At 43.2% G+C, this 27,616-nt stretch overlaps 1 protein-coding gene and 1 pseudogene across 3 annotated transcripts; one reads left to right on the top strand and one right to left on the bottom strand.

The window, feature by feature from the left end:
• The first annotated feature begins 406 nt into the window (after positions 1-406).
• On the top strand, positions 407-27,387 carry loxl3b (lysyl oxidase-like 3b). Of its 3 annotated transcripts, XM_061082338.1 has the most exons (15): positions 407-582; positions 4,122-4,472; positions 5,463-5,626; positions 6,834-7,051; positions 14,874-15,081; positions 15,234-15,414; positions 17,764-17,918; positions 18,525-18,695; positions 19,360-19,515; positions 20,149-20,308; positions 24,764-25,007; positions 25,110-25,225; positions 25,414-25,550; positions 26,141-26,252; positions 26,336-27,387. In XM_061082338.1, exons 2-15 carry the CDS (start codon positions 4,130-4,132, stop codon positions 26,407-26,409), a joined length of 2,439 nt encoding a protein of 812 aa, XP_060938321.1. In that variant the 5' UTR covers positions 407-582; positions 4,122-4,129; the 3' UTR covers positions 26,410-27,387. The 3 variants fall into 3 exon arrangements, with proteins under 3 accessions (XP_060938321.1, XP_060938320.1, XP_060938319.1); XM_061082337.1 differs by lacking the exon at positions 19,360-19,515 and having other exon boundaries at positions 4,128-4,472; XM_061082336.1 differs by lacking the exon at positions 19,360-19,515.
• Positions 8,404-9,913, bottom strand: LOC133015195 (tripartite motif-containing protein 16-like; annotated as a pseudogene).
• Positions 27,388-27,616: the final 229 nt, after the last annotated feature.

The raw sequence follows: 27,616 nt of genomic DNA, 5'->3' as shown, positions 1-27,616 counted from the left end.
TTGTGCTCTGATGTTTTCTTAAAAGATTTCTTCAGCTCCAGCTTCAGCTCTTGTTGCGATTAGAGTGCGAGCGCAGGATTTTGAGTGACATTACAAATCCCTCAACATTATATCTGCTCTCACACTGAAAGACCAAATCCTTCAAGAAATAAACTCATTCAGCAGCAGTTGTGAATCTCTGGCCGACGCCACTGGGTCCGGTACGTGGGCTGAAATTTTTTTTTGGGCTCTTATGCATTTGCCTGTTACAAAACCTTGCATGAAAGGGTCAGTGTCTTTCCAAGGAATAGATCCAGCCCCCTGCTGCAGCCTCCTCCTCCTCCTCCTCACTGAGGGCTGTACAGCTGGCAATTTACAGACAGCAGCACTGGAAGGAGTGATTGGCTGCTGGCTGCACCGCAAACTGGACCCGTGTGGGATCGAGGAGATGAAATAACAAAAGTGTCAGGATTGTTATCCTCGTTTTTTTCCTTCTGTCTTTTGAGGGTTTTCCGGTTTGGAAACGTCGGGATCAAACCTTTGAGAGTCAGCTCCTCTCTCTCCACTGGAACCACTGTAACCTCCTCACACTGGAAATATAAGGTAAAGCTGATCAGCTCTTGTTTGCACCAAGTTTTTGTTGTCATCAGAATGAAAACTGGACTCGTGAGTCAGATTCAAGAGTTTTACAAGAAGTTATTTCTACATTAAATCTCATGACTTTGTTACTTAACTTTATTAAGCAGCGTTGTGCTGTAAAGTCTCCTTTTCTTCATGCTTATCATATCCATACGTGTGAAAGAGTCAAAGTTTCAGGATGCAGCAACATTCAAATATGTGAGGAATGTAATAACAGGAAAACCTGATAAATAAACAGAGTCTGAAGTGTTGAAATGTCGGTAGAGCTTCTGCTGGTGCAACTTTCTAAATAAGCTTAAATGAGTATTGTATTTATAAGTAGATAATATATTATTTGTCACAGTTTTATAGATCAGTAAGATGTTAATAAGAGCAATCTTTCGGTTGACAGGTTGTGAAAGTCCCTTTGATGGTGTTCAGGGCTTCAACTATTATTTTCATATAATCGTATAAGTCATCAATAATTTAATACCTACAATCCATGATAACATCTTAAAATGTTTTTCTTTTGTCCTATCTTTTGGCTAAAAGATATTCAGATGATTTATGACAAACAAAATAATCAATGACTGAAAAGATTCTTCAATTATCAAAATGATTTCTGTGCTGATCGACTAATTGATTTAGCAACAACGGTTCTCATGGCAACAGTACGATGAGGTAAATATTTGTGTGCGTGTTTAATAAAAAGTTCTTCAACTTTCAGTTTTATATGTTAATCAATGGATTTTGGTCCAGATGCTGTGCAGATGTTTTCCAGGCAGTAAGTGGTTTTTCTAGGTCACATCAAATGAAAAGATGAGCAACCGAAGAACAACAGAGAAATTGTTTTAACTAAAAGCTTATCAGGAATCTGAGTCTGGAAAACATTACATCCCAGTGATTAGTTCCCATAGAGAGTGAAGCAGAGACCCAACACACCCACTCTACTTCCCCACAACTCATTCAGCAACTATGTGCTTTCACTTCAGCCAGATTCACTTTTCTCTTTTCCTGTAGAACCTCTGCACGGAGCTGATTCCTTCTGCGTTCACGTTTAATCCGGTTTCACCAAACTCCCGTGAGGAGGAAGGAAAATCCTCCCTTGTAGCTCAGGCAGCTTTCACCAGCGGTTTCTTTCAGTCGGCTGAGCCACAGACCTCTGGTAGTGATTAGCAGCCGGACTGAGTGTGTGTGTGTTTTTGGTGGGAGTGCGTGCATGCAGCGTCTCAGGAAAAGACTTTCTGACCAACTGCTCTGTGCGTGGAAGCCAGGAGAGCTGCAGCCTGGTTGACTGGAGCCTTTCACGTGACCTGATCCATGAGCACATTGGAATGGAGGGTCCCAGCTGCAGTGAGGGGGGGAGAGATAAACTGTTTGCAGAGTGTAAGAGAGACAAGGTCGGGTTGAAATCCTTCATAATGTGATGGAGGAATCCTTGTAACAAAAGTTGCAGAATTACTACTAGTTCATAAATAATGAGACCTAAACAGATTTTATTCCCTGAGCTCTGGAAACATTGAAACGTTGCTGCAATTAAGTCGGATGGGGAAAAACACACAGCCACAAGATCTGGCTAAACTGTTTACGGTTAATCCAAAAGCACAGCCTTAGATGTGGGTAATGATATAATCGTCTTGTCTGGGCAGGAAAGCAGTAAAAGGGTAAAGACATGCAGCAGGTGAACTTTGCAGCAGGATGTCGATCTGTTGACTGTGAAATGTTAAAATCTGGCCTTCTGCAAAAGTTGGTAAAGTCGCCACATATCCCAGAATAACATTTATTGATGTGTAAAATTTATGTCTGTGTTTTTACATCCTCATCCATGGTCTCCCTGCCTGTATCTTAGCAGACATTCGAAAATCCCTGGTGATGTCATGTGTCTAGTTTAACCACCAAACAAAAAGGCCCTCGAGGTAATTACCCATCGTCCATGACCTTATTTATTGAATGGATATTTTAAGAGTAAGCGTCTGAAGGGATGTTTAATTTCTGCTCTTTGAGAGCTTCTGCAAAGATTAGTTATTTTTTTAGAGAAGTTACACGTGAACAAATTAACAGAAATCTCCAACAGGCTGGGAACCAGTATCATCAGAAGACTAAAACCAGTTTAATCTTCGCAGACACTGGCAGTAGATTATATTTTCAGCCTAGGAGCACAAACTCAGGTAACTCCCAGTAAAGAGGCATTATGTTTCCAAAAATGTTGAAATATTTCAGATGAGAATAAAGGGCTCGTCTTTGCCTCTAACGACAAAATAACGATTAAATGATGAGGACGTTTACTTGGACGCTGAGGCTCCTCCCCTTCAGACTGAACAGTGGGAACTTGTGGGCCCGTCCCATTCACTGGACTCAGTCTCTGACATGATTTGGAAAAGGTGCCTGAAGCTTGTGGTTCCTGCACAAACACATCACACTACTGTAAGTCTCTGGAGGGACACCTCCCCCCCACTGGCTGAAAGCTAAGGAGTGTCGCTGTCACGTTATCAATAGCAGGCCTATGTTGGTTTTCTGGAGTCTTACGGGAAGTTTTAAGAGAGAAGAGTTGACATTCTGTGAGGAAAAGGCGGCTTGTTGTATTGAAATAGGTGAAGGAATGGCACCGTGATGGTGTCAAACAGGAAGTTGCTGTTGATCTCATCAATATAAACACGGTCGCCTGATGGCGTGGTCGTTAGGATCCCTGCTCTTCTTCAGAGTCGGGTAAACACTGAGCAGATGGTTTGAATCAAAGTGTTGGAGCAACTCTCCACTCACAGGAATCCTCCCTCCGTCCGCTCAGCTTGTTCTCAGCACCTCTGTGAGCTCTGAGAGAAAATAAATCAGTTTGAAGTATAATGATCCTTTGTACATCGTGAATAATTTTCTGTCTGTGACTGGTCAGAATCGTCATGTGTTTTTAGAAATGATGAAGGTTATAGAATATAAATAATAACAATGCTGTGTCAGGACTTTTTGGATTAAGTCAAAATGTCAAAATGAAAAGTAAAAAAGTCTCAAATAAATCCTGAATGTTCAGAGTTAAGTCAAAAGGTTGAGAATGACTAGAACAAATCAGAGGAAGATTTTAAATTGCATTCGGGAATAATGTTGAAAACATGTTTCAACGTTATTGATTGAGGTCAAACTTGAGGTCAAACTTCCTCAGAGGAACATTTATTAATAAAGTGCAGGTTTCCATCTGTCCAATCTCGTGCTGTTTCTACTTCTGGACAGTTTTCAGCAGATTCTCCTCAAAGGCCGAACACGTCGCCGGGTTTTGATAATAAAAGAGACAGAATTTCCTTGTTGCTTTTAATGATTCTAAAGAACCATATCACCAGTTCTACTCCACAAGGCGTTTTGACCAGGAAGTCCAATGAGCTGACTTTAGTTGTGCAATATATTCTGAAAAGTTCAAAGTTTATTCTTGACTTCTCACAAAATGTGATGGGCCCAGTATTTAGTGCTTCGATTCACAGAAAACCTGTTTTCTTCATTTGAAGCTTTGACCTCAGACTCGTCTTTTGTCTTCTCTTCAGCTGAAGTCATGGAGAAGTCAAGACGGGGACAGCAGTTTGCCCTCAGCCTCCTGTTCGGGCTGTTGTTACCGAGCTGCGTGACCCAGACGACGCCGTCAGCTGCAGCCACGACGGCGGCAGCGGCGACCCCCTCTCGGACCCCCCCGCCTCAGACAGAGCGGCTGAAGGTCCGACTGACTGGATACCCCCGAAAACACAACGAGGGCCGCGTGGAGCTCTTCTACAAGGGGGAGTGGGGATCCATCTGTGACGATGACTTCTCCATAACCAACGCCAACGTGCTCTGCCGCCAGCTGGGCTTCGTGTCCGCCACAGGATGGACACACAGCGCCAAGTACGGCAAGGGCCAAGGTACAAATCCACACACACGCTTCCTGAGAGCCAGTGTCTGGTTTAACACACGACAGTCTGGGATATTTTATTGTCCCGTGCGCACAATGACATGAATATTCTCTCAGGGATTCAGAGGATAGAGGATAAAAGACATTGAACAGAACCAAAGTACAAAGACAGCAATGGAACAAACTGTTACTGCTCCACATGATGTATCATTACCACAGTGACCCCACAGCAGGAAGCAGTTTGGAGTATAGGTCAGAATCAGAAAGGGAGGGGGGGGGGAGAGAAGTGGCAGAGGGAGACAGAGGATTCGTGTTACAGGAAGATAATGATAAAAACATGACCTGAAACCTGTCGACCTGGGATGAACTGGACAGGAGGTGCAAGGGAAGGAACCTGCTGGTGCAACCAATTCATGAGAACTCTTCGATACAAAGTTTAGTCCTATAGATAGACAGACAGATAGATAGATAGATAGATAGATAGATAGATAGATAGATAGACAGACAGACAGACAGACAGACAGACAGACAGACAGACAGACAGACAGACAGACAGACAGACAGACAGACAGACAGACAGACAGACAGACAGACAGACAGACAGACAGACAGATAGATAGATAGATAGATAGATAGATAGATAGATAGATAGATAGATAGATAGATAGATAGATAGGTAGAAAGGTAGATAGATAGATAGATAGATAGATAGATAGATAGATAGATAGATAGATAGATAGATAGATAGATAGATAGATAGAACTAATGAGAACTATTCTTTATAAAGTTTAGTCCTATTCTTTGACAGAATAAGCTTAAGAAGTTTCAATGTATTCAAGAGATTCAAACGCCATTCATAATAATGTAGAAACCCTCGTGTCTGTAATGAATGAATCCAAACTTCACCTCACTCAGAGTCAGAATTCCGCTGCACCAGTGTAACAAGCAGCCGAGTGTCCTGAAGACTTTCCACAGGCCTGACAGTTTGCTGCCTGTACAGGGAAAATCTGGCTGGACAACGTGCAGTGCAGCGGGGGGGAGAAGAGCATCGAGCACTGCAGGTCTCGTGGCTGGGGCAACAGCGACTGCACCCACGACGAGGACGCCGGCGTCGTGTGCAAGGACGAGAGGATTCCCGGCTTCTCCGACTCGAATGTCATCGACGTAAGTCACCGAAATAGATTTAACGAGAGTTTTTATTTTATTTTAGTGTGTAGAGTTCATTAAAACACAGTTAGAAACCAATTAACTTTTCACGTTAACAGTCTCGCTGCTCCACGGCCTATAGACGCCTGCAGGTTTTAAACCCACATGGACGACATTTAAACATTTAAAAGGCTCCATGTGTAGCTGCCTCACACATGGAACTCATAAATTCTGCTCTGCACCATGTGGCTGAACCTCTTCCAAGCATCTGCCTCTCTCAGCAAAACCCAACAGGCCTCGGGTGCAGAGCAGCACTGAACTCCGGAGAACCTCCTGACACCTTCTCCAGAGTATGTGTCAGAAAGGGAGAGGCTCCGGACATTCTACTGATATTCTCCATCCAACCCAAGAGCAGAACTCAGCAGAAAGTCCCCAGGATTAACTCGGAGCGATTGATTGTGTTAATCTAACTCACAACCAGAGAAATCGTACACATGGGAGACAGAATAATTTAGCAAACTAATCTCTTTAACGAGGCAAATCTGAAAGGCAGTATGAAATAGAATATACATCTTCCCAATTTAATCCTGTGTCCGTGCGTTAATTCTTCATCGTATCTTTTCTCTTCCTGTAAATTACTTTAATGACTCGTCCTGAACTCAGACGCCTTCTCGGATGTTTGACTCCCCCGATTTGACGAGGTGAACAAGGTCAGACTGGAGAGTCGTCTGCCCAGACGAATGACTGGATGATGTGTCACTGCTGTGTAGCAGGATGTGATGTAAGAAAGGTTCATGAGAGATTTGAGACTTTCTGCCCCAGATGTGGATCCAGACTTCGATCTGTGCAGCCAGGCCTCGTTTTCTTCTTCTCCTTAATAAATCACAATGAGAGTGAGTCAGCGTTATGAGGGTTGGACTTGAAATGACTCACTGTGTCTGTTCCTCTCATTCAAAGATGTTAAGAAATGTGCACAACATGTCTGTGTGTTCGTCAGTGTGAATATCAAGAAAACCAAATCTGATGACTTTCTGCAAATGATGATTTGGAATTGGAATTATAGGAATTATACTTTTCAATCCATTAAACTCAATATGAGATCTTGAGTCGATGTTTATTATGATTTGGCTCTATACAAATAAAATTGAATTGAAAATGTCCAGTGAATGTTTTTACTGATAATCACAAATTATCTTATTCATAATAAGTGTCTCCCGCCCCACAGAGCCAGATGGACGAGAACAAAGTGGAGGAGGTTCGACTCCGGCCCGTCGTCGCCACGGCCAAAAAGAAGGTGCCGACCACAGAGGGTGTGTTGGAGGTGAAATACAAAGATGGCTGGGCCCAGATCTGCGACCTGGGATGGACGATCAAAAACACCCGGGTGGTCTGCGGCATGCTGGGATTCCCCCACGAGAGGAAAGTCAACAAGAACTTCTACAAGTGAGTGAATTCGCTCGACTGCGACCATTTAAAATCTGATTCTGGTTTGGAATCGTGAGGTTGAAACGACAACTGAGGTGAAGGTTCACAGCAAACTTGTGTTTTGTATGTTACTCACTGTCGCCGTGTGTTGTATTTAAAGAATGCAATGAGTTCTATGGTGCGCCCTCTAGTGGAATACTCAGGTAACACCACACACAGCGAGTATGTGAACAATTACAAGACGCTTCTGAACATACGAACGTGCAGTGAAACAGCAAATATGTCTCTAACTTTCCTCTCAGCAAGACAACAGATACTTATTTACGAAATTCCTGAACTTTAAGATCCTTCTTTTTTCACATTTTCAGCTTTTTAAAGTTGTAGAACGTTTTTTACTTATAACAATAATGGGAACTAGGGCTACGTTGTAGCACTAACGGGCCCGAGCACAGGTGATTTCAAGTCTGTAGCGATCGGTGAAGAGAGAGCAATCGATGACCAAGCGCACGTCTCCGCGTTGCATGTGTTTTGCACAGTGCAGCAAGGATAAACGCTTCACTTCCTGTAGCCAGCAGGTGGCGCCGTGATTTTCAGTCATGAGTTCTTTGTAGATTTGGACTCGGTTGTACCAAATATGTCTGAGATACAGAAGCTTGTGTTTTGATGTTGTGTAGTCAAACTTTGATGCCACTCCAAGGTGACACCGTGTGATGAAATCAATTATACCGAGATAGTTCATATCTCCACCTTGTTGAGATGAAAATCACCTTAATATGAAGTTGATCTGCTGAAAGCCGTACGTCAAAGTTAAAATGTGGAAAATGTGGAAAATGGCCACTAAAGTCAAAATGGCGGGCTCCCTGTGTGGTCTAGCATATCTATCCAAGATACTTATTTCTCTGTCATAAAAAGACACATGTCATTATAGATTTTTGTAGATGTCGGCCAATTGTAGTGCCGGGGCTGCCCTTTAGGGGGCGCTAGTCTGTTATTTTGCCACGCCCATTCGTTAAATCCATCTGAATGTCTGCGGGGGGGGGGGGGGGAGTTTTGAACCTCGAACACCGAAGTTACAGTTATTTCGCCCTGAAACAGCCCCAAAATGGAAATGCAAATCCTTCGAAATACAATAGGGCCTCCCACCGCTCGGGTTCTTTCAAACACATTCATGTCAGTGTAATTATAGATTTCTGTCTTTACAAAGTGAGAACTTAATATGTGTGATAAAGGAAGGCCTGTGTTTGATTGACAGCTGATCTCTGTGCTCAGCTGAAACGTCACCACGACGAACTTTGATCAACAAACATGGAGACAAAAGAAGTTAAAGATTTAAACACAGAATCTAGATCACTGCTTTTAATGACTTGAGTCTATTTGAGTTTACACAACTCAGCTGTGGATTGAGGATAAACACTAACTCCAGCATAGAGAGGCTGAGTGAATGTGGTCTGGACTCTGTGGAGGAGAGTCATGGTGTCCGAGACGCTGTAGAAAGACAGAACACCTGCACTGTGATCCAGGTACACTCCGACTCTGGAGGACCGAGGACCCGACACTGGAGTCGTGATGCTGTTGTAATTAAAGCTATAACTGTTTCTACCACAATATAACGACCAAGAATTATCATTATATCCAAATGCACATTCATCTGAGCCTCCTTCTCTTCTGATATTCTTGTATGTGACTGCTAAATAAACTCCCCCCCCCCCCATCTCCACCTCCCAGTAATAACGTCCAGTCAGACTCTCTCTACTCAGGACCTGAGGCCAATAAGTGAATCTGTCTGGGTGATCAGAATAAGACTGTTCTTCACTCATGTGAAGTGTTACTTTTTTGTTTCCCTCAGATAATAACAGATGTGTTGCTGCTGTGTTTGGATCCAGTGTGATTTCCTGTGAATATTTTAAGAAGTCAGCTCTGGTCTTTGGCTCTGGTTGTCGCAGTAAAAAATCCACTTGAGACACAATCTGTAAAATCTCTGTCTCTGTCTCACTCAGAATGTCCTGTAGTAGACCTCTGACCTGTGACACAGCTGCTATCACATCCTCAAAGTTCCTCAGAGGATGGATCCTGATGCTGGATGAGTGTGTAGATTCACTGAGTGGTGACAGTGAGGGGTAGTTGTGTAGAAACTGGTTGTGATCCTCTGTGTCTGAGAGCTGCTTCAGCTCATGGTCTTCCCTCCCTAGCTCAGTGATCTCCTGCTCACGTCTCTCCTGAAGCTCTCTGACTCGACTCACTTCAGTTTCCTGCTGCTTCACATCAGAGCTTCTTTTCTCCAGCAGACGAATCAGCTCAGTGAAGATCTTCTCACTGTCCTCCACTGCTTTATCAGCAGAGCCATTGACGGCCTCCTCCTCCTGTTGAAGCAGCTTCACGTCTTTCTCTGTGTCCTGGACTCTCTGCTGGATTGTTTGTCTCCTCAGCCCGAGCTCTCTCTCCCTCACAGTCCTTTCTGCTGCAGCTGACACTGTGTCGTGGTCTTTATGTTCCTCCACAGAGCAGAGATAACAGATACACTGCTGATCAGTGCGGCAGAACATCTTCATCACCTCGTCGTGACGACAGCAGATGTTCTCCTGGAGCTTCCAGGGATCCACCAGCTTGTGCTTCTTAAATGGAGCTAACTGAAAATGAGGCTGGAGGTGTTTTTCACAATAAGAGGCCAAACAATTCAAACAGGACTTGAGAGCTTTCAGTTTACAGTCTACACTGAGGGCAGCTGTAGCTTCCTCTCTCCTCCTCTTTGACCCAGTGGGTGTTAATACAGCTCTTACAGTAGCTGTGTCCACAGCCAGTAGTCACAGGATCCTTCAGTAGATCCAGACAGATCGAACAGCAGAACCTTTCTTTGTCCAGGTGATTTTCTTGCTGCTCCATTTCAGCTGCTGCCAGTGACTGTAGAAAAGATTCACTTCCGCTGAACAGAAACAGATCTCTGCTCCTCCCTCTCTCGTTCACTCCCTCTTTTTACCACGTTTTAACACACTATTGAAAAGAGCAACAGTCTTACCTCTCCTCAGCAGTGTCAAACTGTTTAAAGGCAGCTACACTGTTTAAAGGTAGCTGCCACTTAATGACAGTGATGTTGATGAACTGCCTTTAAACTAATTGTTTGTTTAAAGGCAGTTCATCAAAGTATAATACATGTCACTTCCTGTAGCCAGCAGCTGGTGCTGTGATTTTAAGTCATGTTTTCTGTGTAGATGTCTTCAGGCCGTCACTCTTGTCCTACATGCCTAGTTTGGACTCAATTGGACAAAATATGTCCGAGATACAGAACCTCATTTTATGACGGCGTGTAATCAAACTTTGGCGGCACGCCACGATCACACGGTTTGATGAAATCAAATATACCGTGGTAGTTTATATCCATCTTATTTAGATGACAATCACCTCAATATGAAGTTGATCTGATGAAAGCCGTACGACAAGTTAGTGAAAGTACAAATGTGGAAAATGGCAAAAATGGCCACTAAATCCAAAACAACAGGGCTTCCTGTTTGGTCTAGCATATCTATCCAAAAGACTTATTTCTTTGTAGTTTGAGGGAGATGGACCCATGAAAACGGAAGTTACAGCGATTTATTTTTTTTTATTTTGAAAAACTAAAAACGGTGTTTTTATACAGACATAAAAGTAACTTAAAAGTTACTTTCCCTAGTAACTAATTACTTTTGATATACAGTAACTGTTGAAGTAATTCAATTACTTTTAAAAGAAGTAACTAGTAACTGTAACTAAGTACTAATTTTCAGTAACTTGCCCAACACTGCCTACGTGCTCGGGCCCTAATTAGGCCTCTGAGCAAAGCAGGAGCCATTTTCTTGTCCACTCAGGCTGAGATGTTGGAGGCAAAGCGGAAACAATTTGACCGAACCACAGACAGCGAACTTTGTTGGACCTGATGTTCACAGTGGACACGACAGTGCTGGTGTGTGTGGTCTCTCTCCTCCGTCTGCCGGAGCTGCAGCTCTACAGCAGAGCACACAGGAAGTTGAAATGTTTGGACGAGCCTGTGCTCTGTTTTTGTTTTTCCTTTGGATCGACGGGAAAAGGCAAATTTTTTTTGTTTGAGTCCCGGTCGGGTCAAATATTTCATGTTCTGTGCTTCTGTTTGTGAATTTGAAGAGTGATTATCAACCTCCTGCAGAGAGGGAGAGTATGAACGTGTTTATGGTTTGTACTCTGCAGGGCTCTGTTTGTACAGAGGCACTCAAACGTTTTTTTTGGGGTGAAATAAAGTTAAATATTAAAAGCTGGTTCCTACTTTTCAAATCTGAGGCTTTTTCAGGTTTTGGTTGTAAAATGAACGATATTTGAAGACAAGACCTCGGTTTTCAGTTCTTTGAGATTTTAAGCTGCCATTTATTTTATTGATGAATCATTAATCATTTGGTTTGTTACATGTTACAAAAATAGAATAAAAGTGCTCATCACAATTTACTAAAAACTAAGTTAAAATATTTGTCATTCGAAAAACCAGCAGCAAATACTCAAGGATGAAAAGTTGGAACAAAGTTGTTTCAGCCCTAAAATATAATAGAGGTTAGTTCCAGCCCGAAAATGTGCAAAAATATGAGAAGAAACACATTTTCTCAACAAATTGAAAAATGTTCTGAATAGCTGGAATAGTTGTGTAATTTTGATCATACAGCAGTGACATAGAGTCTGTCACAGAATATACTGAAAACCTGTGGAATGTCAAAAATGTTATTCACCACTGACCCTCCGCCGCTTAAAGAAGTGTGTGTGTGTGTGTGTGTGTGTGTGTGCAGCCAGTATAAGTGTGTGTGTGTGTGTGTGTGTGTGTGTGTGTGTGTGTGTGTGTGTGTGTGTGTGTGTGTGTGTGTGTCTGTTTGCATGCAGTCTCTCTCCTGTATGATGGAATTTGGCTGTCTCACTGTTGCAGACTTCTGAAAAAGCAGGCAGCTGAGAAGGTCTCCAGGTCAAAGGTTAATGTTCCGGCCGGTGGAAGGTACTGAGTCACGGGAGAACCCACCGTCGCTCTGACAGTGGGTTTCCTGTCCGAGTAGAAAATAACCGTTTAGCTCCCGCGTCTCTGTAGTCGACTCCTCCCCCCCCTCCTCTGATATCGTGCTACCACGGTGCAGCATGTGAATGGGTCCGATGATTAGATTCGATCCTCGTGTAAGCGAAGGTCATCTTGTGTTGAGGGTTAGATTTCTGTTCATATCTGGTTTGTCTTTCAAATTTCTTCTCTGCCATGGTTCAGATTGTACAAACTCACGCCTAAGCTCCCAGATCTACTGAACATTTGAAATAAAAATAAAAATGTACATTACCAAAGACTAGTTTGTTTGAAGAGATGAGGTGTTTTCAATCTGCATCATGTCAGCGACTGGGACTTGTTTTTTTGTCCTTTTACATAACATCTGACAATCCGATTCCCCAGCATGGTTTGCTTTTTGGAGGAGGCAGGTTGCTTTTAATCCGGGTTCTTCAACTGAAATAGTCATTGGCCTCGTAAACCTCAACAAGAACTGACCTGTGTCGGTAAAAATAATTCACAGTGTTTGTTTTGGCCGGCTCAGACTGAAAGTATCAGGAAGTGGATCCTTTACACGTTTTAGATTTTTGATATTTATCACGTAGCATAAATAATGAAGCAGAAATTGGAATAAATTCATTTAGTGCTCAACCACTAGCTTTGTTCTGTGTGTGAACCACAATGACAATCTGCATTCTGATGTATTAAATCAAGATAATGGTCGTTAACATATTCTTATTGATTCAGATATGGACCAGAGTTAATTTTAATCCGGGTTCTTCAACTGAAATAGTCATTGGCCTCGTAAACCTCAACAAGAACTGACCTGTGTCGGTAAAAATAATTCACAGTGTTTGTTTTGGCCGGCTCAGACTGAAAGTATCAGGAAGTGGATCCTTTACACGTTTTAGATTTTTGATATTTATCACGTAGCATAAATAATGAAGCAGAAATTGGAATAAATTCATTTAGTGCTCAACCACTAGCTTTTTTTCTGTGTGTGAACCACAATGACAATCTGCATTCTGATGTATTAAATCAAGATAATGGTCGTTAACATATTCTTATTGATTCAGATATGGACCAGAGTTAATTAGTAGATGAAGTTTTTGATTAAGGAAAAAACTATGGTTCTTATTTTGGCCTTGTGCTCATGAAGTTGAAGAACAAACAAAAAGCAGAAACCAGTTTCTACTAACAAACATGTCATGTGTCACTTTCTAACCTGTTAAACACTATATGGCCAAAGGTTTATGGACACTTTATCTCATTTGACCCATTTACAATTCATCCTAAAGGTTTGGACGTGCGGGACAAGTTCCTCCAGAACAACCTCCTTGTTGAAAAAATTCCTCAGTAACATGAACACGTGGACATACTTGTCCCATCTAATAACCTGGAGGAGATGAGGATACTGCAGCCGCCCACCAGGGGGCAATCAAGAGGATTTGGCTTCACTTCTGGGGAGTTGTCATGTCGTATTGAGACGAGTGTGTCCACATACTTTCGGCCATGCAGTGTTTATTTGTTTGTACATTAGAAACAATGAATGTCAAGGTTTTTAATAATGTTATTTTTTATTGGTGTGTCTAAAGAGGATGTGTCACTTTCAACGAATGTGCAGCTTTCACTAAAAACAACAATTTCATTTAACAACGACCGTGTTGAAGGAGACGCATCCTTAGGAACAGCGTGACCTCAGGTTTTAACTGTGCATCATCTGACCTTTGATGCTCAGATTCTGTGTGTGGCCTGGTTTTCTTCCCCTGACTGTGCCGTCTAACCCGTGTTTACCTTGCAGGCAGACACCCACAGCTAAAGCTAACGCTAAGTCTAAACAGAGCAGCCCTGGCAAAAGGTAAACTGAGGTGAAACCAGTGGATTCAAGCTGTGTGAAAAGACCCAAACACACGCTGCTCACAGACAACACACATTCAAACTGACGAGAAAGGATTAGCAGCATTAAAAATGTCTAATTATCCAAACCGCATCCTTGCCCTCCGGTGCCGACACCTGCCGTGCACATGTGGCTGCTGAGGGAGCGGTGCCAGAACAACAGCCTGCAGAGGCTGGTAGAATGTTTAGAGTCGAGTCTCAAGTTCTCGATGAAATTTAGGGAAAACAAACATTTTATTGCTTTCCCTGCGCAGAGTTAGGTCTGTAAAGGACGTATGAAGTTAGCTTAACTACTGGAAAAGGAGCGGAAGTTACCCCGACTGCCCGAAACAAACATATTCTGCCTAAAAGTTAGTTTAACTCTATCCCCGACTGGAGTAATGTGATAGAAATGTTAATTTAGATGAAATATGCTCTAATCTAACTCTGAGCAAGACAGTAAATACGATTATTATCCACAAAATAACATTTACTGAAACTGTTTCTGAGTAAAATCTATTTTTTGTATACTGGACAAGTTTTTTACTTTTTGGGTTCCAGGAGACGATAAAACCCTAAAAATAGTTTTATATTGTGGAACATGGTTTTATAATTTTCTGTTTGTATGTAGCTAATACTTAACTGTGTGTGTGTGTGTGTGTGTGTGTATGTGTGTGTGTGTGTGTGTGTGTGTGTGTGTGTGTGTGTGTGTGTGTGTGTGTGTGTGTGTGTGTGTGTGTGTGTGTGTTGTTATGGCCTCCGTTTTGGGATGCAAGTCAGTTTTTCTTTGTAGACCAGGAGGATTGTGTATCTTTGGTTTCATTCATCATTCATTTTAAAATACTTTTGTGTTTCTTTTAAATACATTGTGAGGCCTTTAAACTTCCCGGACTTAAACATAACTCAGGGATTCATTCATTCACTCAATATTACAGTTGTGTCTTCTCCCTGCAGGTTGTATCTGGAGCGTCAGAAGAACTACTTCCACCTCCACTCGGTGGCGTGCACGGGCACTGAGGTCCACCTGGCAGCCTGCCCCCTGGAGTTCAACAAGCCCAACGCCACCTTTCCCTGTGCCGGCGGCATGGCGGCGGTCGTCAGCTGCATGCCAGGGCCGCTGTTCACGCAAAACAGGAACTTGAAAAAGAAACTTAAACTTTCGGTAAACTTACCCTTTGCCCTTTAGGTTAAACCCTAATTGTAGATAATCGAAAACACAAGATCATTCCACGTTGACCACAGCAGCACGAAACTTAATTTGTATGTTTATGTGTAAATTAAGTTTCTTATTTTTAAGTGTGTTTGGTTTTGCAGAGCAACGTGAGGCTGAAGGGAGGAGCCAGACTGGGCGAGGGCCGGGTGGAGGTGCTGAAGGACAACGAGTGGGGGAGCGTGTGCGACGACCGCTGGAACCTGCTGTCGGCGAGCGTCGTGTGCAGGGAGCTCGGCTTCGGGAGCGCAAAGGAGGCTCTGACCGGAGCCCGCATGGGACAAGGTCAGAAACATAACAAGCAACCATGTGATCTCGGGTTTGTGCCGAAGCAAACAGTAGTTGAATGATATAATTACGAAAATTCAGAGACATTACATCATACAAGCCAGTCTGTTTAAAGTACTGTTAGGATTTATTCAGCATATGCTTTTAGGTTTTTTAAGACTATTCTCATCTTGGACATCACGGTCCGCAAAAGTGAAGCCAAATCATCTTGACTGCCCCCTTGTGGCTGGCGGCAGTATAGGTCATAAACCCCACTCCTCCATGGTAGTGGAGAGGACTTAGACCGAACTAAAAAGTAAACTTAAAATCTTTCTCTGAGATGGTTTCTGTCGTTTTGTCGTTCTTATCACACATTTTTCTAGCAAGTTTGGTTTTTAATAGTATATTTGATGCAATAAAAACAGTGTAATACATCATGATTGACAGCTGGGACGGATCCACGACCTTGATGCCACGGCTCCACTTTACAAGACTTTGTACAACTGGAGAAAGGGGAAACGTGAACTCCATCTCTATATATATGGAAGAGGTGACTGAACCAAAATATACATTTAGTGCAATGTGCATTCTGACCCTTGTGAAATCATAAGAGTTCAAATCAGGAAACATTTCAATCTTATCTCAAGCGAAGTCCTTATTACTGCATCCGCACAAATGTTGTCTTTAGTAGAGATAAGTCTTTAAACTTAATCAGATGTCGGAAAAGAGACACAAGTCAAAAGCAGCGTTGACTCTCGGATATCGTTGATCTTCCGGCAGCAAAATCTCTATTTCACCTGAGGCTGTTTGAGTTGAGGGACGTCTGTATAAGTGTCTTCACAGAGGTCCTCAGTCGTCACCTCTGTGTCTCTCAGGTCGTCTCTTCTCCTCCCCAGAGAACCGATCCCTCTGTTCCTCAACAACTCCACATTCCGACATATTTTCCTCAGTAGGAGCTTTTTCAATAAGCGGAGGAATGCTGTGAATGAAAGACAGAAAACAAACTGTGAGAAGGGTTTTCTTCTTGTTTCTGACCCCAGACTGCAGACCTGCACCAGGACAAAGTGCTAAAGGCCGTTTATTGTAAGAGATTTGCTGATGGGTTTTTGGACTTCAGGCCGATTTGGCTGCGGGACTGGAAACGACAGAGTTACTCCACCAACGCAAAAATCTCAGTCGGTAATTTCCATTCATTAAGGGCATTGCTCTGCTGCAGCTCATTCACTTACCAGCTCTTTACTATGAGACTGAGAGACTCCTACGTGCCAGGCAAGAGAAACCATCGACTCCCATCTGTCTTTAACATTATAAAGAACGTAAAGGGGGATTTAAGTTGTTCATAACTTCTGAGTGTAATTCATCACACACACTTCTACTCTAAACTCACACTTTTCATATTCACAACCTCGTTACCTGGTTTGTTTGTTTGTGAACAAGAAAACATAAAAACAACTGGACAGATTACAATGAAACATGGTGGAAGGAAGAAACCAGTACATTTTTATTGCAGATCTGGATCCAGATTTGATGTGTTTTTTTACATTTTCAATGATTTCACAGGAAATATATAAAGGATCTTGATGATATTTTAAGAAATAGGGTGTGTGTGTGTGTGTGTGTGTGTGTGTGTGTGTGTCTCTGTGTGTGTGTGTGTGTGTGTGTGTGTGTGTGTGTGTGTGTGTGTGTGTGTGTGTGTGAGTGTGTGTGAGTGTGTGTGTCTCAGTGATTCAAGAACATGGAGGTGTAATTGGTATTCAGGTATTTAACCATCCTCAGATTCCACCAGTGCAGAAACAAGCAAGTCTTTTGAAGGGCAGCAGGGTGGGGCTGTCTGCTTGTGTGTGTGTGTGTGTGTGTGTGTGTGTGTGTGTGTGTGTGTGTGTGTGTGTGTGTGTGTGTGTGTGTGTGTGTGTGTGTGTGTGTGTGTGTGTGTGTGTGTGTGTGTGTGTGTCAGTGTGTGTGGGTGTGTGTGTATGTGTGTGTACATTAGGATTTCCACCTCAGAGGAAGTTGGCTGAGAATCTGTCCCTGGTCACAGAATCTCTTTGACTCAGCAGCAAACCCGCTCCATGTCTCACAGGGATGTCAAACCACTACCTGGATGATTTAGTCCAAGAAATGTTCCTGAACGTCACTGCAGTCGGAAACATGCGTGGCTGAAGGAATTCCTTTCATAGAAAATTGCATCAAACAATCAGCTCATGGTGCGTTCAGGGAGTTTCCAGAGGAACAGTTAGAGGTAACACACCTCAACTTAAAGCCGGGTGGTTGTTTCAAGAGTCACTTTAAGTGTTACAGCTAAGTTCAATCAGGGGAGATTTCAACTGGGACATTGGATTAAATGTCTTTAATCGTTCATCTGTCCAGGGATTGGTCCGATCTACATGAACGAGGTGAAGTGCCTCGGCCAGGAGAAGTCCATCTGGAACTGCCCCTTTAAAAACATCTCATCCGACGACTGCAAACACATGGAGGACGCCGGCGTCCGCTGCAACATTCCCTACATGGGCCTGGAGAACTCGGTCAGAGCTGAACCTTCACACACATCGTAAAACTGTCACGCTCACTTAAACAATGATATTTACATTTATTAGACAATTATGAGACAGTTTTTGATTGCATTTGATAAAATTGTGCTGAATAAGTTAACTGCAGCAGAAAGAACTTGAATAATGACTTATTTGATAGTGTTTTATTGTGCTGTACCATCATTTTAACCTTTTGTTATCTAAACTATGTTTTTCCTATTATGAGATTTAGAGCTAATCACAGAACTCTCACATTTTAACTCTAACCTTGTTCACTGCTGTCACAAAAAACTAAAAATGTCATTTTCTTCTCATTCTTAAGTTTCAAGTTGAATATTTGTACGTATTGAATTAGTGGGATTGCTTGAAACCAGGTGAAACCAAAATGTATTGTTTGAAAAATTCAAACAGTGCTTGAATTCTTCTGCGAACATTCACTTTTTTCTGACAGTAGTTTCCCTTCACGAGTATAATCTGGTTGTACAGTTTGTTATGAGCCAGATTATACTGGTCCATGTCTCCTGTAGATACACACAGAGCCCAGCTGTTGTGTATCCCCGCTCTGCTTTGTGGTTCCTAACACTCCTTGGCCAACCACAGATACGGCTCACGGGGGGACGGACCCGCTACGAGGGCCGTGTGGAGGTGCTGAGCTCGGACTCCAACGGGACCCGGAGTTGGGGTCTGATCTGCGGAGAGAGCTGGAGCACCAAGGAGGCCTCGGTGGCGTGCAGGCAGCTGGGCCTGGGCTACGCTAACCAGGGCCTGCAAGTAGGTCGCTAACAGCACAAGGGCAACTTGACATATGCAAATATGATGATTTACTGTCATTGACAACCAATGGATCCCATCATGCCTTTACAGATAACCACTTCCAGTCACTCAATGAGCTGCATGTTCAAACAGGAAGGTCTATCTATGTTGTAAAGTGGTTATTCTCTCAAATCCTCTGCATACATGTTCAAATATATTCCCATTTCTCACATATTTGATCACATGTGCATATAGAGGCTGGTAGAATAATTAAAATACATCCCATAAACTTAGCTATAAGGCTGATTGGTGCTGTGCATGTTCAGAGCATACTTGGACATTCATGCAACATATGACAGTGCATCATAGTTTCCATATGGAGTAGACGCTTCTTTCCCTGAATGAAAGAACCGAACCCAGTTCTGGTTTGTCCCACGTGGTCCGAGCAGCCACACATGAAGTTTCTAATCCCACTCAAAGCCACTCGCCACTAAAACCGAGCGGTGACCTCATCCGGGAGCCACGCTCACTTTGCCCTCGCCTGTAAAACTTTAACCCAACTGCTACTTTAACGATGTGTTCTCCGCTGTGCGAGGACCCGAGCCGGTTTTTAGCTCAGACAGTTCAGAGGCAGGACAGGAAGTGTGCCCCCCCACTGACTCCCAGCAGGACGTCTCTGCAGGTCCGGATAGTGGGCGGTCGCAGCAGCTATGAGGGCCGGGTGGAGGTTCAGGTTGGGTCCAGGTGGGGCACAGTGTGCAGCACAGGCTGGACCACGAGGGAAGCCATGGTGGTTTGCAGGCAGCTAGGGCTCGGCTACTCCATGCATGCCATCACCGTAAGTAGGACCAGAGATGTAGAGATGTGTTCCACGATGAGAAATATGATGTTCACAGGTTAAATCTCTGTAGATGCATTATGTAGTATAAAAAAAAAAAATCCATGTCGATTGAGGAAAATTTAAAATAAGTCGAATTTTTGTCATGAAATTCACTCAGTTTTACAAAATGATCTTTTCGGAGCAACTTGACTCAAGTAAGAAATATAAAACTTGTTTGAAACAATCCAAATATCTTTAATGTGCAACTGTGAAAAAGTCGATTTTTACCTTTTGACCTCACATGGCTGTAAACATCTTAAAAATTATTCCAAACCGTTTCCATTTTTAGAGAATTTAAACAATGCAACTTCCACATTTACCTCCACGTGTAAAACAATTGACATGACATTTGATGGACACAAAATCTACAATCTTGTAGTTCTTCATAGAATTATGGAAATATTTTACAGTATTGTAAAAGCCTCAGAGACACACCCTTGTTTTTAAACACAATTTAAGGAGCCAAAGAGGTCATTTAAAATTTCAGACAATAAAATACTTACATAAAATAGTCCAAACTAACACAAGGTTAAAGTGACCTCAGTTTGTGAATGACTGGTTTGTGCTTCTCGTGGTTGAACCCAATCTAAGGAAACCTGGTACTGGGACAGCAGCAACGTGACGGACATGCTGATGAGCGGCGTGAAGTGCTCGGGGAGCGAGATGGCGCTGAGTCAGTGTCAGCATCACAAAACCGTCAGCTGCCAGAAAGCAGCGGCCAAGTTTGCAGCCGGAGTCATCTGCTCGGAGAGTGAGTTAAAAACAAAAACAACAACACTCTTTATTTCTGCTTTATTTTCCTTTATTTAAAACGTCTCATTGAGAAAAACGTGTGATTTAAGTCATATTACAGCACACAAACAATCCATTCTATTATTTTATTATATTTTTAATAGAAAACGTCTTAAAGCTTTAGAGACCATGCAGCCACATTTCCCAAATTTTTTAATTCCTTAAAGACAAATTATTGACTTATACGAGCAAGCAAAGTAAATATAAAATAAAACCCAAACAAAAGCAAACAACAATCTGAAATCCAAATGAAACTAGGGCTACGTAGTAGCACTGGCGGGTCCGAGCACCCGCACTTTGAAGTCTGTTGCGATCGGTGGAGCGAGAGCGATCGATGACCAAGCGCACGTCTCCGCGTTGCATGCGTTATGTGCACTGCGGCTGCTGCTAATTGCTCATTACGGTCCATGCTATCACATAGCACATCACAATGGGAAGAGTTTATGTAAATCGATTGATAGTGCTATTAGGTGGCGCCATCCCAATTATTACGTACAGACTAATATATCTGTTCAGGTAAGGGCTCTGATTTAGCGTGAGCAATTTTGTGTCAATTGGACAATGTTACAACAACTTAATTTTCACACTGATCAGTAGGTGGCGCTATAACCCTGAACTAATATTAATATATGGATGTGTTCAGGTCACGATTGAGATCAAGGTCAGCAGATCGGAGCCGGTTAGATAATGCAGAGTGGATTTACAAAGTAGTTCCTGTTTCATGGTGAATCAGTAGGTGGCGCTATGAAACTAAGGAAATATCGACATATATAGCTGTTCAGGCTTGGACTCTGATCATGTGACAGAAGTTTGGTAGTGATAGGACAATGCACAGTGGAGTTATGACAACATCGTTTCCTTCGCCAAAGGAGAAAATGTTGTCATTGATGTGCGGCGAAGGTTGATCCGTCGCCGCACATCAATGTTTACACGGTTTGAGGAAATGTCACAATTCGGACCATGATCCAATGAGTTGACTGAGCTGTTTTGCACCCAGGAGCAGTTCATCAAAGTATAAAACACGTCACTTCCTGTAGCCAGCAGGTGGCGCTGTGATTTCCAGTCATGTAGTCTGTGTAGATGTCTTCAGGCCGGGACTCTTGTCTTACATGTCTAGTTTGGACCCAATTGGACCAAATATTCCAGAGATACAGAAGTTTGTGTTTTGATGGCGTGTAATCAAACTTTGATGCCACGCCACAGACACACGGTGTGATGAAATGTCCCTATAGATTTTTGTAGGTGTCGGCCAATCGTAGTGCCGGGGCTGCCCTTTAGGGGGCACTAGTCAGTTATTTTGCCACACCCATTCCTTAAAACCATCTGAATGTCTGCAGGGGGGGGGGGGGGGGAAATGCAAGTCCTTCGAAATACAATAGGGCCTCCCACCGCTCGGTGCTCGGGTTCTTTCAAACACATTAATGTCAGTGTTATTATAGATTTCTGTCTTTACTAAGTAAGAACTAAATATGTGTGAGAAAGGAAGGTCAGTGTTTGATTGACAGCTGATCTCTGTGCGGAGCAGAAACGTCACCACGAAGAACTTTGATCAACAATCATGGAGACAAAAGAAGTTAAAGATTTACACACAGAATCTAAATCACTGCTTTTAATGACTCAAGTCTATTTGAGTTTACAGAACTCAGCTGTGACTCCATCATAATAACCTAACCCCAACCAACCAACCCAAACTCCAGCATAGAGAGGCTGAGTGAATTTGGTCTGGACTCTGGAGGAGAGTCATGGTGTCAGAGACGCTGTAGAAGGACAGAACACCTGCACTGTGATCCAGGTACACTCCTACTCTGGAGGACCGAGGACCTGACACTGGAGTCTTGATGCTGTCGTAATCAAATCTATAACTGTTTCTATCACAATGTAACAACCAAGATTTATCATTGATTCCAAATCTACATTCATGTGAGTTTCTTGCTCTGCTGATATTCTTGTATGTGACTGCTACACCAACTCCCCAAAACCAGCCCCGCACCACCTTCATCTCCACCTCCCAGTAACAACGTCCAGTCAGACTCTCTCTACTCAGGACTTGATATGTATCAGTGAATCTGTCTGGGTGATTAGAATAAGACTGATCTTCACTTATCCATGTTACTTTTCTGTTTCCCTCAGATAATAACAGACGTCTGTTTGCTGTGTTTGGATCCATTGTGATTTCCTGTGAATATTTTAAGAAGTCAGCTCTGGTCTCTGGCTCTGGTTGTCGCAGTAAAACATCCACTTGAGACACAATCTGTAAAATCTTTGTCCTTGTCTCACTCAGAATGTCCTGTAGTCGACCTCTGACCTGTGACACAGCTGCTGTCACATCCTCAAAGTTCCTCAGAGGACGGAACCTGATCCTGGATGAGTGTGTAGATTCACTGAGTGGTGACAGTGAGGGGTAGTTGTGTAGAAACTGGTTGTGATCCTCTGTGTCTGAGAGCTGCTTCAGTTCATGGTCTTTCCTCTTCAGCTCAGTGATCTCCTGCTCCAGTCTCTCCTGAAGCTCTCTGACTCGACTCACTTCAGTTTCCTGCTGGGATCTGATCTGCTGCTCCACATCAGAGCTTCTTTTCTCCAGCAGACAGATCATCTCAGTGAAGATCTCCTCACTGTCATCCACTGCTTTATCAGCAGAGCCATTGACGGCCTTCTTCTCCTGTTGAAGCAGCTTCACGTCTTTCTCTGTGTCCTGGACTCTCTGCTGGATTGTTTGTCTCCTCAGCCCGAGCTCTCTCTGCCTCTCAGTCCTTTCTGCTGCAGCTGACACTGTGTCGTGGCCTTTATGTTCCTCCACAGAGCAGAGATAACAGATACACTGCTGATCAGTGCGGCAGAACATCTTCATCACCTCGTCGTGACGAGAGCAGATGTTCTTCTGGAGCTTCTCCATGGGCTCCACCAGCTTGTGCTTCTTCAATGGAGGTGACTGAAGATGACGCTGGAGGTGTTTTTCACAATAAGAGTCCAAACAAACCAAACAGGACTTGAGAGCTTTCCGTTTTCTCCCAGTGCAGACATCACAGGCCACATCTTCAGGTCCAGCATAGCAGTTATCAGCAGGAGCAGCTTGGAGTCCAGTCTTCTTCAGCTTCTCCACTAAAGCAGCTAACATGGTGTTTTTCCCCAGGACAGGCCTCGGTGTGAAGGTCTGTCTACACTGAGGACAGCTGTAGCTTCCTCTCTCCTCCTCTTTGTCCCAGTGGGTGTTAATACAGCTCTTACAGTACCTGTGTCCACAGACAGTAGCCACTGGATCCTTCAGTAGATCCACAAAGATCGGACAGGAGAGTATTTGTCTGGCCAGGTGATTTTTTTGCTGCTCCATTTCAGCTGCTGCCAGAGACTGTAGAACAGATTCACTTCCTCTGAACAGAAACAGATCTCTGCTCCTCCCTCTCTCTTTCACTTCCTCTTTTTCCCACGTTATAACACACTATTGAAAAGAGCAACAGTATGGTCTATCGCTATCTCTATACTAGACTAATCGATCTGTTCAGGTCAAAAACACTCTTTTCTCTCTTCAGATCTTACAAATCATTCACCTTTACATCTAAGACATCAAAGGATTCTAACATCACTGACACTGTGACATTAAAGCAAACTGACAACAAAGAATTATTTGATTAATGAATCCTTTGAAGTGTTCTTTCATATGTACAGCTCATTTGAGCTGTATATTGTAAAGCAGCCAAGAGCAGTTCATCAAAGTTTAAAACGCATCACTTCCTGTAGCCAGCAGGTGGCGCTGTGATGATGAGTCAATATTGATATGCATCTGATCAGGGCGGGACTGTGAATGTGTGAATGAGGTTTGAGGCTGAAAGACCAATGCACAGAGGAGTTATAATAAATCCCTTTTTTTGGGGGCGAGTCATCAAAATGTCACGCCACGGTTACACCGTGTGAGGAAATCATATATACCGAGGTATATCTTCACAGAATTTGAAGTTGTTCTAAGCCCAAGGGAAATTTCAATTTCATCAGACTTATTTGTTTGTCATGAAAATACAAATGTCCCTATCCAAAATGGCAGACCTCCTGTTAGGCTTTTCCCATTGCACCTCTAAACCTTTTTTTTTGTCTAGTCATAATACACGTGGGCTACAATTTTTGTGATTATCGATGAGAGCTAACTGAGGGGCTTTTCCTTAGATGGCGCTGTTGAGCCATTTTGCCACGCCCATTTCAAATTACTCGAGAATACAATAACTTTTTAGGGTTTTGAATTTCCTGCAAAGTTTGGTAAGAATTTGAGCGTCTAGGCCATGGAAAAGATCAAAAGGGAAATGAAAATCCTTCGAAATACAAAAGGGCCTCCCACCGGAGGTGCTCGGGTCCTAATTATAGTCGAGTTCCACTAAAGTTCTGTACAGGAGCAGATCCTGACAGCATCCCCCCCCTCTGTGTCCAGCGGCCTCTGACCTGGTCCTGAACGCCCCCGTGGTCCAGCAGTCGGTCTACATCGAGGATCGGCCCCTGCACATGCTCTACTGCGCCGCCGAGGAGGACTGCCTGTCGCAGTCTGCAGCCAAGGCCAACTGGCCATATGGACACCGACGGCTGCTCCGCTTCTCCTCCCAGATCCACAACATCGGCCGGGCCGACTTCAAGCCAAAGGCCGGGCGCCACTCGTGGGTCTGGCACGCCTGCCACGGGTAAAGTCCTCATGGGTTAAGAAGTTTAGTTGCTGGAGCCATCTCTGCAGGATGGTTTTGACTTAAATTAACTTGTTTCCATTGTCTCTCTGTTTTTCACAGCCACTACCACAGCATGAACATTTTCACCCACTACGATCTGCTGAACTCCAATGGTACCAAAGTGGCCGAGGGACACAAAGCCAGTTTCTGTCTGGAGGACACGGACTGTCAGGACAGTGAGTGAGATGCTTCAGAGTCATGAGTCTCATCTGCCTGCTGCCTTTAGAGGACTTACATCATTAAAACAACACGATAGATTCAATTTTATGTTACCTTTAAAGATGTAGCAGGTGTACAGAAAAATAGCATCATCTTTAAAATGTCTTTAATATTGATGAAGGTTTTTGGATCTTTTTTATCTCAGGTGTTTCTAAAAGATACGAGTGCGCTAACTTTGGCGATCAGGGAATCACTGTGGGCTGCTGGGATTTGTATCGTCACGACATCGACTGCCAGTGGATCGACATCACAGACGTCAAACCTGGAAACTACATCCTGCAGGTGAGCGGGATGGAGTGAGGATCAGAGTGCAGCGGCCACTGGTGTTTCCTGTCAGGAGCTAAAAACCAGCTCGTAGGAAACACAGGAAGCAAAACAGCCGCAAAGCTATTTACTCCAAGTGCAACGATTCTTCAAATTCTTCTTTTATATCAAAACCTGAAGCCTTCATTTCCCACAATCCCTTTGACTCAAGTTACATATTTTAAATAAGTCTCTACAGATTTTATAAAACTTGTTTCGTAGGTGAAGTAGTTCTTCCCATAGACTTGGATACAAAAGTTTATGACACCATGACTGTGAAGGGAAGCCAAAAACATATATCGCCCCCTTGTGGTTGGCTGCTGTATAGGTCATGAATTCCTCCTTCTCTGTGTCTGTGTAATACACGTCAAATATATTTTTCTCAGAGATGGTATCCGGGATATTTTGACTTCATTCCTGGAGAGGAGGAAGAAGTAGACGTGTCGCCCATCTTTATTTCCTGACGTCAAAACTTCACAGTTACTGAAGATGTAATCGAGTAGCTAATCCATTCTGTGATCGTCGCTCCTGTTCTTAACTGGGATGTTTCCCGCGTGTCGCCTGCTCAGGTTGTGATCAACCCCAATCAAGAAGTGGCCGAGAGCGACTTCACCAACAACGCCATGAAATGCAACTGCAAATACGACGGCCAACGGATCTGGCTCCACAACTGCCACATTGGTAAACAGTCACGAACACGCACACGGTTGGATGCTAATGTCAAAACCTGGCTTTGGTTTATTTGTGGTTTTTGTTCTGTGCAGGTGACGCGTTCAGCGAAGAGGCCGAGAGGAGGTTCGACAAATACCCGGGACAGCTGAATAACCAGATCTCTTAAAAACAACCACAATATGAGGATGAATAAATAAAATCACACCTCACTAGCTCAAAAACAAAAGACACCGATTCTTCATTTTCAGGTGTCTCGTATGTCTCAGAATATTTGTAATATGCAGTATTTGCAGTATTTTCCTCTGGTGAATGTGTTTTTATACTTGAATATTCAAGTGCTAATGTTTTTGTGGATTTTCTTTTTTCAGTCTAATGTGAGCAAACAAAATGGAGTCAGGTTTTATACGGCCAGTTGTAAAGTCTGCGTGCGACATATGCACAGCTTTCTTTTGAATGTGTTATGAATGAGGTTGTACTTTGTCATATTTTTTTATAACCAGATTTGTTTGACTCAGAACGAGCAGGTTCAGATTCAGCTGAAGTGTGATCATTTCATTGTGTTTAAAGGAAAGTGGAATACGACTCAGTGGAGTTTCACCTCATGAAACCAGGTTTAAATCCACCAAATCCAGATCTTTATACACCGAACACTCATAGATATCGGTCCTGTGAACACGTCAGATTATTCTCACTAAAATCCATGAATTTCCTCCTGGGAAACTAGAAGGGCCCTCAGAGAGCACACACCTCCGCCAAGGCTAACGCCCGATGTGAAGCAAAGATCTGAGGCAAGACCAGGGACAGACTCACTGGGGATAATGGGAAACAGTGAAGAACTTTCCTTCACCAAAAACCTGCAACGTTCTCTGAGCAAAACATGAGACTTTGAACTGGAGTGTTTACATGAAGAAGTCATATCAAACGTGCTATGTTATGAATGTATTTATTACCAATATCGAGGTGCTCGTCCGTTATTGTCAGTTTGCTTCGGAACCGGTTTGTTAGTCCGTGTGTATTTTATAATCGTAGTCGTTTAGAGTCGAGACGTTACTTAACACAAAACTACAACTACCCCGAAGAGTTGCTGTTTGTTTGCTGATGTAATCACACCTGCCGCACCGAATAAAAAGGAGAGGAACAATAACGGTTCTGTGGTTCAGAGACTTATTTATGTAAATATGGAGGCTACAAATGAATTTATACTCACTAGAGTTTCTTTGTGAATTCATTTAAACGTCTGGGCGAGAAAGCAAACGATTTACAGTTCATCTTGAAGACGTCACATTGACTTTGAGTCTCGCTCGACTCAGAGAAATAATAAGAACAGTTAAAGACTGGAGGAAGAACCTGTGAGAGCTGCTGCCAGTTCTGAG

Source organism: Limanda limanda, chromosome 12, assembly GCF_963576545.1.
Source record: "Limanda limanda chromosome 12, fLimLim1.1, whole genome shotgun sequence".
In the NCBI taxonomy this organism is placed as follows: Eukaryota; Metazoa; Chordata; class Actinopteri; order Pleuronectiformes; family Pleuronectidae; genus Limanda; species Limanda limanda.
The sequence above is the reverse complement of the archived record's forward strand: the minus strand, read 5'-3'. Positions and strand labels throughout refer to the sequence as shown.